The following is a 15,248-nucleotide window of genomic DNA, read 5'->3' on the forward strand; positions in this document are numbered from 1 at the left end:
ACATTGCTCCTAAGAAATGGTAGAAATTACTTCACATCCATACATTCCTCATGCTGCTCTGTAAATATCTTTTAAGAACAGCAGGCGAACGTAATATTGCCAAGGAAGCAGAGGAGTCAGCTCTTATCGTGGAGATGGCCAAATGTACATCCCATAGCAGTGGCTGAAGTAGAAAATTTAAGAAGTCTTGATGATGGTCAAAGTTGTTGCTGAGTAGCTTGATAAGCAGGGGAATCTGAGTATAAGCAGTACCACTGTGTATCACAGACTTGGCAACTTCATCAATATTAATGGATACTTGGAGACTTTTTCAATATTAGTCTCAAGCAGGATCTCAAGCAGGTGTAGACCGGAAACTTGTGAGAGATCTGGGTGTCACATACTGCCACAAATTCAAGTGTGAGAAGTAAAGGATCATGTAACAGTGATTCTGTTACAAAAGACTATTATCCCTTTTTTTTTTTTTTAATTGAGCGAGACAAAATTTGGAGGAAGAAGGGAGGAACAGAGGAGGCAGTGGACAAGAATATATAGCTCATCAGTAGTTCCAATATATTCAAAGAAGTCTCTTCAACTAGAACTATAATCTCTCATGCAATGACTGTCACTGAGAGCTTTTCAAATAGTAAACACTGTCCCCTGAATCACTCTGACATTTTTCATCAGCAAGGGATTTCATAGAACAGCTTTATGAATCAGAGGTTGCCAATAGTCAGTAAACTTGAAAACTCTTCCCAAGAAACAGAGGCACCATTTCATGGATCATCATTGGCATCAAATATGAGTTTTGTCCAACACAGATGGCCATGAACTATGACCACTCTATCCTGAAATTCTCCCTTCAATGGAAATTTTCTCATTTTCACAGAAAGACCCTTTGCAACTAGTCAGCACTTTCTCATGGAAGCAGCAGACTTGCACAGTTTTCACCATTAATAAATTCTCAAAGCCATCAGTTCAAACAGATATACAGTTAATTCCATCTATTGAGTGTCCTGATTTTTACTTGCCTACAGTGAACAAGAAAGCTATCTCTCAGCAACAGAAGCCTTGATAACACGGAGTTCCCCTTTATAAACAATAGGACTTGCAGTAATCACCACTGCTGCCGCCTCAGGAGAAAGCAAAAGTGGTGTACTGCTTTCACAGCACTGATTCACAAAGAGTAGGCTGGACTGGCAGTGATGTGGCACAGTGCTCTTTATGATACTGTCCCTGCAGTTGATGGCTGACCTTGAAAACAGTCATTTCCCTCCACAGGAACAAACATCCAAAACATTGTCACAATGCCATGCTAGAATGTACCAGAATAACAATTCAGATGCCGTACAAACTGCAATACTATAAGGCATGACAATGGCACATACCAGAAATGCATTAGGATGTGCTCTTGCTAATTTGGCAGTGTCTATTAGGAATGCAAATCCATGCCAGAACTGGACAAAACCTGTATGTATCACTAAATAAACTAGCAGCTCGCATGTTGAGGAACCAGGCCAAGATAGAAGCTACGCTCTTTTCAGCTCATGTGACTATTTGCTTTCATAAAATAGCATATTTGCTCTTTCACTGACCCCTGTGAATGCCTGTTTGCAGGGATGTAACTGAAATGTAACACTCATTTTTCCTGAGGCAGAAAAAGGAACCAGATTGAGTTTCCTCTCTCCGAGGTGTGCTGCCTTTATGACACATAGCTGGAGCAAAGTGTAGTGAAAACTAGTGCTAAAACTAGGCTGAAACAAATGGTATTGTCTTTGAATGGAAGATATCTAATGAAGTAAAAAAAAAGGATCCCAGTTATACATATAGTTTTCAGGCAAAAACTATCTTTATTCAAATAGATTTTACTAATTTTTCTTTTCTTTCTTTTTTTTCTTTTTTTGACTAAGTTATCTCTCTCTGGCCTTCTGTACTTGAATTGTTGTTCTGTGTCTTTGTCACACTTGCTTTAGACTATGGGCACCTTAGACTGAGAATAGGCACCAAGGAGCATGTGGGATTCTGCACTGTGTTTGCTATAAAGCACAACGCTTAGAGAGGGGACCAGTACCAATAACAGCAGTGTACTCTTTTTCTCCAAAGCAAATAGTCAAGTGATCTCTTTGCCTGGCAATACCTTCTCCATTCTTCCCCCCTCTATTTACTGGAAGAATCTGAAGAAAGTGCAGCTCTACACAATAGGAATGTAAAGGCACCTCATGGAGAGACATGGTGGGTCCCACCAGTGACAGCAAACGATGCCAAATTCCTGCTCAGGAATCTGCATTCTGTGACAGGAGCTTCAGCCTCTTTTACTCCTCTCACGCCTATTATGTTTTAGTCCACAATTACTTAGTATCACAGCGAGTTGGATAGTTGGTGAATTCCAACCCAAGGAGACTATATTTTAATGCTGAGTGGTAATGCCCAAATATTTCAGGTGTGGTTCCCTAGCAGAACCATCTAATGCTGTTGAAAGGAAAAGGGCATCAACCTTTCTTCAACACAGGAACGGGCCATGAGGTCCTTTCTCTTCTCCTGTGGCTGTACTGGCACTTCCTGCAGGTTTTTGTGATTGTTGGTTTACTAACACAAGAGAAAATAGTGCTTTTTTCCTTTTTACTTTTTTATGTCTTGTTAGCAATTCAGAACATGTCAGAGAGGGTTCCAGTGTATAACAGGTTTGGCAATATAAGCAGCAAGAATATGTCACTAGGACCAGGGAGGAAGATAAGGAACAGAAGTTCTGTGGCAATTACACATTAACTTTTCTCACTGCATCTCATGTCCTTTACCTGAAAACTTTCCTGTTTTAGAATGGTGCAATTATGTCTAGAGAAAAGAATGTTCCATCAAAAAGCAGTTCAGCATCTACAGGTTTTATTTTCTCTTATTTCCAGAGACACCTAGTACAGTCCAGAATGATAGCAAATGATCTTACTGTGTTCTTTTAACTGTTCTCAATTGATTCCTTAATTTCATCTTGCAACTATTTTTTTCTGCTCATTTGGTCTTTCCACACTAGGTATTCCACTTAATTCTTTCACCATATTCTAGCAGTAGGATCTTAACTACTCTCATTCTTCTTCACCTTCAGTGATCACCACCCGACATCTCCTCCTCTGTCTGATCCACATTAGGAGCTCTAAATCAGCAAAAGAGGAGAGGTCACTGTAGTGTTCCATTTAGTAGCATTGCAGTCACCAGAGTGGATTCCTTCAAAGAACTGCATACTTCCAATTTACATCCCAAATACAGTAACATCTGATTTTTCATCAGTAGAAGTACTGTGGTGTGCAGAGATTCTACATAAGTGTAGAAAGTCCTCCAACAAAAAGTAAATAATTTAGACCAGGTTGGGCTCTATCATCAAACTAAATCAGATGCACAAAGTTTTACCAATGCTAATGAAACCTCACAATTTGAAAGCCGTTACTCTAAAGAGAACTCAGAATAAAAAGATGAGGAAGCTTCTTGCATTTGCTTTCTTGTGGTTTTTTTCCAGACAAAAAGCAAAACATGTGATGTAAGTGAATTTAAAAGGTTATAAGAGGAGATAAAAACCCTCCTATAGTCTTGGCAAATGCTTGTTACTTGTTCTTCTCCTGGCAGACAAGGAGGTGCTGCTTTGTTAATTTTAAATACATAGGAACTTTAGGTGTGCAGGCAGCCCTGGAAACACTTCTCATCTTGAACGCGACTCCTCACTTTCAGCAAAGAGAAATCCATTAGTTCTGCACAACATAAGTGTCTCTGACTTGTTCTCTGTAGATTTATGCTTTTCATTTAACCTTCAGACAGCTGAGGAATTAATAGCAGCAGTAGAAGCTCTTCTTGTAATATCAGTCGTGTGACCACATCTCAGCTACTGCAGGTAGAAAGCCATGCCAAAAAACCCCACCACACAGTGACTACACATATGATAACTTTCAACCATTGTCCTGTAAGAACTGGAATAAGCTGGAAGACAAAAAGAGATTGCCAGCTCCCAAGAAATGTATGAACATTCAGCTATGCAGGTCAAACAACTGGTTTTCTCAAAGTTACACACATTTTTTGAATACCCAAGCATTGGCATTTTGCTTTCTTTGGGGTTTTGCTTTCTCCTGCCTAAGACATTGTACTGACCAGAAACATATAAACCAGAGGTCACGGCTGCCCTGTGGACTCTGTAGATACAATGCAATGACGCATTTTGCTTAGTCACAAAGGGGACTAAGCAAAACCTGGGAGACAAGAGGAGAGGTAGACAAGACAGGAAAAGTGGTTCAGTAGCACTTTGTCTCCAGTACTTGCTCAGGTTCTCAGAAATTGCTTCAGGATAAGGTTATGGGGAAGAATAGACTTAGCGATTACCATGAGATTAATCGTGCAGTGGTATGTACGTCACAGGCCCTTGGGAATAAAGCAAGCTTCTCTGCATACCAAGCTGATAAGTGAGCTTACTGTAGGTACTAAGTTAATTAGTAGCAGTCAGGGCAGGAGGTTGAGTAGATAGTGAGATGAAACAGGGGAAAGGTGAAATGCTTCCTAGAGGGGGACAAGAAGATACTGGAAGAAACAAAGAAAGAATTAAAAACAAAAAAGGAAATCCACGGTCTTAACTAAAGAGATCTACTGTTAAATGAAGGTCCCCACAGCATGATTGAACAACAGAACAAAAAGCTTTCCGTAAAAAAAAAAATCTCTTCTGCACATGAAAGGGAGACAGTTTAGGATGGCAGTATAAATGTCCTTGTTTACTCTCCCTGACTTCAACACCTTGTTTAACAAACCCTGCATAGTGATGTCTCAGGCCTTTCCTGAGCCCCTCTGCATTTTCTGAATCTTTTCATCACCAAAGACTTCTTGACGCAGCTGTGTGATCATTTTTTTCTTTGTTATGGTTCCCCACACACTGTAACCAATGACAGCCCGAACCAGACTATGGAGAGAATCAAAACAGCAGATAGATTAAAATTTCAGAAGTGTTTCAGAAATGCCAAAAGGCCTCATGTAGAACTGTGTTGCTAGAAAACATATTGCAAAGGTTAGTTCATAGTGGTTCATCCTCTTTTGTATCCTTAGACCCACAAAGCAGTCCAATCACATCCATAAACATGTTCAACTAATGCATTCACAGCTGCATTGTACAGTATTGTTGTTTTATGCATTCAGATAAATGAATAAAAATAATTCCTAAATATTCAGCACCATCATCCATGAACTCCATGTGTAAAATCTGCAGGAGTTACTGAAGTCTGGACCTCAACAGAAATAAACTGAAATAATACAAGCAACAATTAACACAGCAAAGACACCTACAATTTCTAGCCTTTTTCATCCTGATATTTCATATCTGTGTCTATTAACATTTTTTTAAATGGTGCACCAGTCAAAATTACTATACAGATTTTCAGCCAACCCAACATCTTTCTATCTATCCACAAATTGAATACACCCTTTCCAATCACCAGGGTAGTTTTCCACCAAATAATGAAAAATGTTTTCACCTTTCTGACCGTCTCTTAACTTAGCAAAAAGATCTTGCCCCAAAGCAGTGCCTACTCCCCACAGTAGAATGCGCAGACAAGCAAAGTGCCTCAGCTCCCTCCACACAGCAAAAAGAAGCATAAGTACCTTCTACAGGTACTTACAAGGAGGATTCAACAATGATCAGATTGTTGGGGGGATTCAACAGTAGCCAGTGAATGTACCAGAGCTGGGAGTTGCCTAAAGTCATCAGGCTGAGCTGGAAATCCCTGATCTAACTAACAGGATTTGCAGAGTACAAGATGGGTCTTAGATTCTACACCTTTCTGTGAGACTTACTCTATCAAAGAAGGAATAATTTCCTTCTACTCCAGTAGTTTGAGCTGACCTGGTCAAATGACAGCCACTGCAGCCCTGGAAATTATCCACTCTTCCTCCCTTTTCCTCCACCACTCTAGCTACGCATTCCCATTGCTTCCCTTTAATGCGGAACTAGTGGTTAGATGATACTTTGGAGACTAGATTCCGCCCACTAAATTCACTCTGGAAAAATGTAAATACTTTCCCACTAGCTGAGTTGGCCGGGCTGGCTCAGAAAGAGATCGGCTGAGCACTGAATCAAGGCAAGGACAAGAGGAAATGGAGGACAAGCAGGAAGAATAATTTTAATTACCTCCTCAAATCAGTCAGATATAAATCTTTTATCTCTAAGGAATGATTCTAACAACCACCAGCTACACTGGTTAGAAGGAAGTTGGTGTTAGTACCAACACGTGCAGACTCTACCATGGGTCAGTCATTATTCCGGTGAAGAGAGGTTGTGAAAACAGTTTTGTCAAATCTTCCTTAGCAGTCAAGATATTCTCAACACCAGGCAACTCTGAAATGGAAATTGTAGCTTTGATTTAAATGACAGTTTTGCAAAATGACATGCTACACACCAGAATCCTTACTTCCTCCCCTTTATGTGGATATTAAGTCTGCCATCTTCAAGGAATTCTCTTGACAGCAAAGAATGGATAACAATTAGAACTAAAGGTCCTTTATCTGTCAGCAGTCAAAAAAGGCAATTATGAGGAGAAAATATTCAAAACATAAAAATATTGACAAGTCTAGGCTGGAAGGGCAGATTATCTGGTCCAACCCCTTATTCAAAGCTGATCTTTAGACTCAGCTGTGTCTTGAATATTTCCAGCCAAGAGGATTCCTCCAATTCTGTGGGCAAGTAATTGCATTTTGCTTTTTTCACATTAAAGACTTTTTTTTCTTATATCCACAGGCACTTACCCTTTTTCCTATTGCCTCTTGTCCTGTCACCATGTACCCTCATGAAGACTACCTCCCTCCTCTGACTACCTATTACTCTTTAGTAACTACTATAACTACTTACTACTCCATAACCACCTACTACTATTGGAAAACTGTAAGTAGACACTCACCATCTGCCCAAGCCTTGTCTCCTCTAGGCTGTACAAATCCAGCCTCTTAAGTTGTCAAAACTCACCAACCCTCAAAGCATCTTTGTGGCAATTCACCAGACCATATCCAGTTTTTCAGACCATAGCCAAACTGGGGGAACCAGAACTGTACACAGTATTACAGGTGTGTCCTAACAAGTGCTGCATAGAACAATCCCACCCCTTGATCTGTTGACTACACTCTTACTGGTGCAGCCCAGGACACAGTTTGCCTTTATTGCTTCAAGGACACACTGCTGACTCCTGTTGAGCTTCCTGTTCATCATGTCCACCAAGGCTATTTCAGCAGAGCTGCAACCCAGTCAGTCAGACCCCAGCCTGTACTGCTGCTTAGGGTTAGTCCATCCCTGCATGACTTTGTATTTATCTTTGTTAAACCTCACGGAATTCTTGTTGGCCCAATGTTCCAAACTAAATACTATTAATAAACATTTAGCAGTAGAACATCTTCCTATTCCAGACACACATGAGCTGCAGCCAGCTCCTGGATGTAATTCATGCCATAGTGTTTGAGAATTTCCAATGTGATAAGCACTGATGAGTTATTATAGGCAGTTTGGAGAAATGTCTGCATCATTAGCCCTTGTCCTTATGGAATATTTCAACTTCCCAGATATCAACTTGGAATAACAAATTGCTGAGATGAGAAGATCTAGGAAATTCCTGAAGTATGTAGGAAATAACTTCTTGTCACAGATACTCAGTGAGACACCTAGGAAGGATGCCCTCCTAGACTTGCTATTTGTGAATAAAGACTTATGGGAGATGTGATGGTAGGAGGCTTTCTTGGCCACAGTGATCATGAAATGATTGAGTTTAAAATTTTCAGTGATATTTGTTGAAGATGGTCACCTGACTAGTAGGCATGAAGAAAAAGCAGGGGCATTCAAGGTGATTTTTGCCACGTCTTTAATAATAATGGTGGACTTTGGGCTGCCCAGTCCCCTGAGTTGGAGGACCATGAGTGTGGGAACAGTAACTTTCAATTTGTGAACACTGAAATTGTAAGGGACCAGCGGTATCACTGTTCACAAGCCAATGGGGCCTGGTGGGTTTCACCCCAGAGATATGAAGGAGCTAGGGGATGTTATGGCAGAACCTCTCTTGATCATCTACCAAAGGTCTTGGGAGTCTGGGTAGGTCCCTTCTGACTGGAAGCTAGCCAGTATTATTCCAATCTTCAAGAAAGGTGTGAGGGAAGACTGGGGGAACTAAAGACATGTTAATCTAACCTCAATACCTAGAAAAATTATGGAGCAGATCATACTGGGTACTATTGAAGGGCAGTTCAAGACCAATGCAATCATCTGTCACAGTCAACATGGTTTCACAAAGGGAAGAAAGTCCTGTTTAGTCAATTTGATATCCTTTTACTATAACGTCACCTGCCTAGTGGATGAAGGGAAGGCAGTGGATGTAGATTTTCTGAATTTTAGTAAGTTTATTAATACTGTCACTTCTGGACACATCCTTCTGGATGGAAGTTTTCCAGCTGTGGGATGAGTGGTTTCATTGTGCACTGGGTGAAGAACCCTCAAAAGGGTGTAGTGAACGGGACCACATCTGGTTGGTGACTGGTCACCAGAGGTGTTCCTTAGGGCTCAATTCTAGGGCCACTTCTGTGCAATAGGACAGGACTATTTTGCAGGTAATATACAACTGCTGAGACGAACAGATCTAGAGGACAAGAGCAGGTCTGAGGGACAAGAGGCCTTGCAGAGGGATCTAGCCAGATTGAAGCATTAGGCAATCATTCATGGTGTGAAATTTAACAAGTCAAATGCCAGATTCTGCATCTGAGATGGAGTAACACCAGGCACAAGTATAAATAGGGAGAGGAGTGGCTGGAGAGCATCCTGCAGAGTGGGCCCTGGGGGTGCTGGTGGGCAGCATCTCAGTGTGAGTCAGCAGCGTGTGCTTGGGCAGCCCCGAGGGCAAACCATGTCCTGGGGAGCATCAAACACGGCATCATCAGCCGCTCAGAGGGAGGGGATTGTCTCACTGTGCTCAGCATTGGTGTGGCCTCACATGGACTCCAGGGTGCAGTTCTGAGCCCCACCATTTCAGAGGGGTGTGAAGGTCCTTGAATGTGCCCAGAGGAGCGCAACAAAGCTGGTGGAAGGGTTGGAAGGCACGTGTTGTGAGGAGCAGCTGAGGACTTTGGGCTTGTCTGGTTTGGAGAAAGGAAGGCTGAGGGGAAACCCCCTTGCTCTCTGCAGCTTCCCTAGGAGGGTAAGAGTAGAGCGAGGTGCTGACCTCATCTTCCTGGAATCCAGTGAATGGACACGTGGGAATGGCTCAAAGCTGCGTCAAGGGACATTAGGAAACATTTCTTTACCGAGAGAGTGGTCAGACACTGGAACAGGCTTCCTATAGAGGGGGTCGATCAATGCCCCAAGCCTGTCAGTGTTTAAGAGGCATTTGGACAATACCCTTAATAACTGGCTTTAACTTTTGGTCAGCCCTGAAGCAGTCAGGGAGTTGGGCTAGGTGATTGTTGTAGGTCCCTTCCAACTGAAATTATTCTATTCTATTCTATTCTGTTCTGTTCTATTCTATTCTAATTTTCAGACACACACTAAAGGTTCAGATAACAGAAGTAATTCAGTACCTGTTCTCTTGCTTATCTTTCCCAGATACATTAGGGAGTAAAAAGGTTTTTAACCCAGCCCTCTGTGATATAATAACCCATTGCCCCCCCTTTTTCCCCCCTTTTGTTTGTAAAATCAAAGAGGACATAAAAAAACATTTGACAAAAAGCACTTGATCAGGATAGAAAAATGTATAGTTTTACATTTTACAGAACTTGTAAATAGTTTTATGTGTGGGCCATGTGATGTGGGCTGGGCAGGCAGTTGTTCCTGCTTTGTGAGGCAGAGTTCAAGATTCCTTTGCTACGCAGGGGAAAAAAAAAAAACCAACAGAATTTTCAGGGCAGTTTCTCCCATTAAAGTAAAGCAGACCAAACAGATACGACACAGGTGAGCACTCCCCCACTGCTCACTCCGCCTTCTTTCCTAATGAGTTTCCTGCTTTTGTAGGACAGACCGAGAAGAGCTGCAAAAGAGTAGAACGTATGTGATCGTCTAGAAATTGCTTTGGATTCAGAACCTGGAAAAAGGAGATTCTACTTTCCCATGCAAAGCTCATACAATGGGATCTTCTCATTGTTTGGTACCTTCCCATGTTTAGTAGTTTCCAACTTTTATTTTCAAAAGAAATCTTCATTGTTTCCCTACAACAAAACTCGAAAGGAGGAAGGGAGAGTTCTAACTGGTGTCCTATTCTTGGGTCAGAACGGGAAGCAGCAGTGCACATTTTTCCTTGTGATGAAGAGAGAAGTTAAACCATGACTGCTCCTACCTACCGAGACCTCTTTCTGGTAAGTATATGCTGAAAAAGAATGTGTTTCTTTTGAATATATACATTTAACTATTTTTGCTGTAACAAGGGGACACATTTGGTGTGCAAAAGTGTACATGTTACACAATGTAACATGGAGCTATATAAAACTGTATATTTGTTTGGAGATGCATATTCATAAAAAACATGCCCCTTGTGTCATGCTTTTTTCCTTCAAAGGGGTCTTCATCAAAACAGGGGGATACATGTAGGTTAGCAGAACACGTGCAAGACAACTTAATTATGGTATTCTTGAATACCACAGGTCCCTAGTATTCATTCTAAATTGACTGCACATAGTGAAACTGCTGTCTCTTTCACTGAGATGGGGTTTGGAATGCAGGACAGAAAGGGCTCTTGTGTTTGAGAATGGTGCAAAAATAAGCACATCAACAGAGAAAGAACTGAGGATATAGGCAAATATTCAAACTATGCCTACACTTTGCAAAAACACACGTACCCTAGCTATATCCAGAACCTAAAGTAACATTATTGCTATAATGGTACACTGAAGTTAGATTCTCAATTTAGTGGGGCAGACGGGCCCATTAAATAAGGCTGCTTTTCTTCCGGGATCTGAATGAATATTTGAATGTTCATTATGCAACATACAAATGTCCCAGAATTAACTCTTAAAGTTATTCTGTGTTTCACTTTCATAGTAACCTCAAATCTGCATCCCAGACTGCTCTGTTAAGCCAGATCTTTTTAGATATGCCTGGCAATAAGTGCTTAGGGTCTATTTATGCATTTCATGTCTTCCAACTGTGTGTCCAAGTGTTCCTATTATTCAATATGCATTCACACAGGAAATTCTAGCACATTTACATTGGTGTGCATTTATGCGGATTTTGCAGACTTATTATGTATGTGCATAGTTCATGTTCTCATGATGCCCTTTGCTCTAGTATGTATGTTCTGACTTTGGTCATGATACTTATAATGTGTTTATATTCTCATGTTTCATGTTGAAAAAACTGTTCCATCTTCCACAGATGTCTGTCCCTTTAACTGCTCATCTGTTCTCAACTACCTGCTACCACCATCTATACTACCATGTGGTTAGAGACACGCTGGAAGAACATCCGCCAAACCTTGCTGCTTCTTTTCACTGCTGCTCTTCTCATTGGTGTCACCATGCTGGCCATTTCATCTAATATCAACCCAGTAGGCTATTTCTTTCTAGGGGTAGGGGGAGTGTGCCTGGTCGGCTATTTGCTGAGTGTGTTTGTTGAGTGTTACCTGAGGAATCAACACCGACATGACGCAAATGAAATACCTCCAAACAGTCAAAGCCAAGCAGGGTAAGCAGCAACCTGGTTATTGCTCTTTAACCCTCTCACCTCAGTCATGGGCATTTTGCACACTGTTTTGCTGCCCTTCCCCTGGGGCAACAAACACAGACTCCATTCCCAAAGACAAAAGTTGTTTTCAGGTTGTTGTCCTTTATTCTTCAGGTGGAGGTTGCAAATATCTATGCCACGCATCTCCTGTATCTTGTACAATATGTATTTTCTTCCCACCGGAAACTGATTCACTAAAAATTTCCAAGGTTGAACAGATCCAGGCCCAGTTTTATTTTACTTTGAGTAATCGAGGCTTGCCAAACAATGACTCAGACAAGGAAAAAGAAAAAATGCTGAAGCAATACTGACTCTTATTTGGGTTTAGTTCTATAAAACTTATCTCTGGAGCAACTGTTCCTTGGCAAACTTTTTAAAAGAAACCTGTATCTGGATCTGTTTCCAGTCTTAAAATCCCAATTTGACACTAATAAATCCTGATTTTGAGAGGCTTTGAATACTTCTTTTTGGCTTCATGTACATTTGCAGGTTCTCAGTATCACCTAATTTAACCCTTGTTTGCCTACTATAGTTGACAAGTTTGACTTTATTTGTATCTCTGCTTCCTTGTATAATCCAGGTAATCATTTTCCACACCCCTAAATGACTTAGCACTCTCAAATACAGGACCTGTGGGAGGAGAAAAAATGTTACTATGTGTTTATTTTTAGAAAGACTACAAAAAAAAAGTCTATATTGGGCTATGCTAGCTTGGGGGCATACTAGAAGAAAATTAGTATCTTTTATTTGAAAATATGACCTGAAAAGGAAAATGTTCCTGAAGTAGCATTTTTTCTTTGCAGACAATTCTTCTCAACACAGAACAACTAGTCCTTGTTTAAATGAAATGAAAATACTAATTTTCTTCACTTCTTAAAAATAGATGAACATTGAGCTAATGTATTAAAAAAGCAAGGTCCTGTTTTATTCCAAGAAATAATCAGTAGTTAACAATTCTTCGTAATAAATTTTAACTGGTAGGAGATTTTAACTGAGGGACATCAAGCTAAGCCTAGTACACAGAACTGAACAGTGGGGGTCACTTCACTTACTCTGGGGAGTGTGGGAAAATGGTCAGATGAGCCATTCTCTGTACCAGTAAGCAAGACATTAAGTTGGCTGGACAAGTGAACTGATCCAGGGGCAGAATACATACAGCAATACCACGTGAGATACCCTGTCTCAGTCTCATCTATTTGTTGATTGTAGCATGGTCCCCATAGTACATAATCTGTGCTATCTGCCTCTGCATAAACTAAGCAGTAAAATAACCGATGTAACTGGCCTTCCTCTCTTGCACAAGGGTGAATGCTGCCTATGAAGCGCCCACCTATGAGGAGGTGATGACCATGTCATCTCCAGCAATATGGACGATTACATCCAACCCAGGCCCAGTGCCCTCGCCACTGAGCGAGCCTCCTCCTTACAGCGTCGTTATTGAATCCTCTGGCCAACAAGAGATTACGGTCGAGGCTCTCCGCGTGTCAGTGCCACCAGACACGAGGCCCACCTCTGAGACAGACACAGGCTCCAGGATACAGCTGCAGCTGGTGTTGCCCCCAAGACCGCAGCGGTTTGTTTCAGACATCCATGAGGACAGAGATATTGAAGACAGGTTTGAACCACTAGAACCACTCACTCCACCACCTGCTTATGAGAGTGCCATCAGTGACGAGGTCTTTGAAGATGCTTGCCAGCCCTCTGCATTATGATTACTTTCACCTTCCACAAATACAGAACCAAACCCTTACCCTAATACAGAATGCTCCTAGAAAGAAGGTGAAAGGGCTGAGATTTTTCATGCCTGAAACTGTAAAAGTTTGTCTCACCATTCTTTGAAACAGAGTTGAACTACAAACACAGTTTCTGATGTCACTAGAATCTTTTTGCACAAAATAAAAATTGATGCAATACCACAGTGCTTTGACTTGAGGAAAGTTGTGTTATATACCGCAACATTCTCAAACTGAAGATACACCTTTGTGGGGGAAGAGAGCAAATCATGAGAACAGACAATGTTATCAAAGAACCTCTGAAGAAGGACTGTAAGATGCAGCCAAAAGAATCTGCCTGGGAAAGGGGAGGAATAGAAACAGCACTAAGCACATTCTGCCTGTGCCTTACAAACAGCAATATTGCTGAGAGCTGTGCGGTCATCAGCCACCCAGAAACCCTTACAGAGAGACCAAGCCTGCACTTCCCGGAGTTGCTGTTTTGCAGCAACAAAAATTTATGGTTTGCGCTGTTTGTCGCTGCCCCTCTGCCACACCTGCGCCACATCCTCAGCTGTGCTGCACTGGAGCATGACTGAGGGGAGGGTGGCTGTCTGCATCTGGAAGCTGGTACCACCCGATATGTGTCACTTAAGGTTAAAAAGCTGACGGCAAGCATGGCATCATGAAATTGCTTCTGTTCTTCACAAGGTTCTTATCCCACACAGCCGGTAGTGTACAAGAGGGGGATAAGTTTTCCTCCTGTAAGAGAGGCTGGCAGTGGGATATACAGACATATAAGCATCCTCTGCCTAGATCAGTAGTCTTGGTGGCTCTACAGCAGAGTGTGTGTCTCTGCTGTAATACAGCCCCTAACAGATGGCTTGAGATACTTTATTGTCATCATGGCAAGGACTTGCACAGAAATCTCTGTAACCACACTGCACTCAGAGGCTTCTCTCTGGACTCTGGAAAGGTCCAGTCTGTCTGCCAAGGCCAGAGCTGCAGTGGAGAGCACCTGAGAATAAAAGTCCCAAGGCACAACTGGTCTTCATCATGATGGCTCTAGGCTGGAGCCAGGTTTTAGCTCTCACTGATCAGTGGTGATGTGCAGTCTCTTAAAATGGGTGAGTTAAACTGATAGCCTCTGCAGTGTCAAAGTGGTCTACATTCATAGACCATGCAAGGAGACATTCACATCTGGTGAATGTCCAAATTAAAAAATAAAAATAAAAATGGTGGTCCGAATCGCCTCATGAAGGAGAGCAGCAATCATCACAGCCTTGCTCGTATGACTGCATCATCTTGAATTCCTATGAGGAACCATCAAACCACAGCTAGAAGCAAACAAACTATTTCTTATAGTTTGATTCTTTATAGTTCAAAGAAAAAAAAAGGACCCTCTATGTTGTTTGTAAATAAAAAGGACTGCATTAAAAATTCCTGGTGGCATCATTTATATTTCCTCCCAAAACAACCACTCCACAAAGCCGTGCTTTTGGCTCACATTCTGCTTATCTGATAATCTTGGCTTAGAAAAAGGAGAGGTGTTCCATTTCTGAATGTACAGCTACATCACTTTAATATCATTAGTGATGAAGGAGGTATGATACCTCTATCATACAAGTATTGTGAGAGACAAATTTGCTGATAGAGGCAATGTGATTTCTTTAAAGCCAATCACTACTTGCATTTCCCTCCTCTAACTGCAAACAGAAAAGAAAAAACCTCACTAAAAAGTGATATGGGTAGACAACATAGGCATAGAAACTTTGAGTCTTAAACTGGGCAACTCTGTGTGTACCAAACTGCCAGGAGTGAGGAAGAAATTCACGTAACCACCACAGATTAAAATCTGGCCA

General features: G+C 41.5%; 1 protein-coding gene across 1 annotated transcript; it reads left to right on the top strand.

Annotated features, from left to right (window-relative positions):
- Nucleotides 1-9,567: 9,567 nt before the first annotated feature.
- On the top strand, nucleotides 9,568-14,826 carry TMEM139 (transmembrane protein 139). Its single transcript, XM_027722076.2, has 3 exons — nucleotides 9,568-10,311; nucleotides 11,327-11,635; nucleotides 12,978-14,826. The coding sequence occupies exons 2-3, from the start codon at nucleotides 11,388-11,390 to the stop codon at nucleotides 13,384-13,386; spliced, it is 657 nt and encodes a 218-aa protein (XP_027577877.1). The 5' UTR covers nucleotides 9,568-10,311; nucleotides 11,327-11,387; the 3' UTR covers nucleotides 13,387-14,826.
- The last annotated feature ends 422 nt before the right edge of the window (nucleotides 14,827-15,248 follow it).

The sequence above is a fragment of the Pipra filicauda genome, unplaced genomic scaffold (assembly GCF_003945595.2).
Source record: "Pipra filicauda isolate LSUMZ 115617 unplaced genomic scaffold, ASM394559v2 scaffold234_size1211729_pilon, whole genome shotgun sequence".
Classification (NCBI taxonomy): Eukaryota; Metazoa; Chordata; class Aves; order Passeriformes; family Pipridae; genus Pipra; species Pipra filicauda.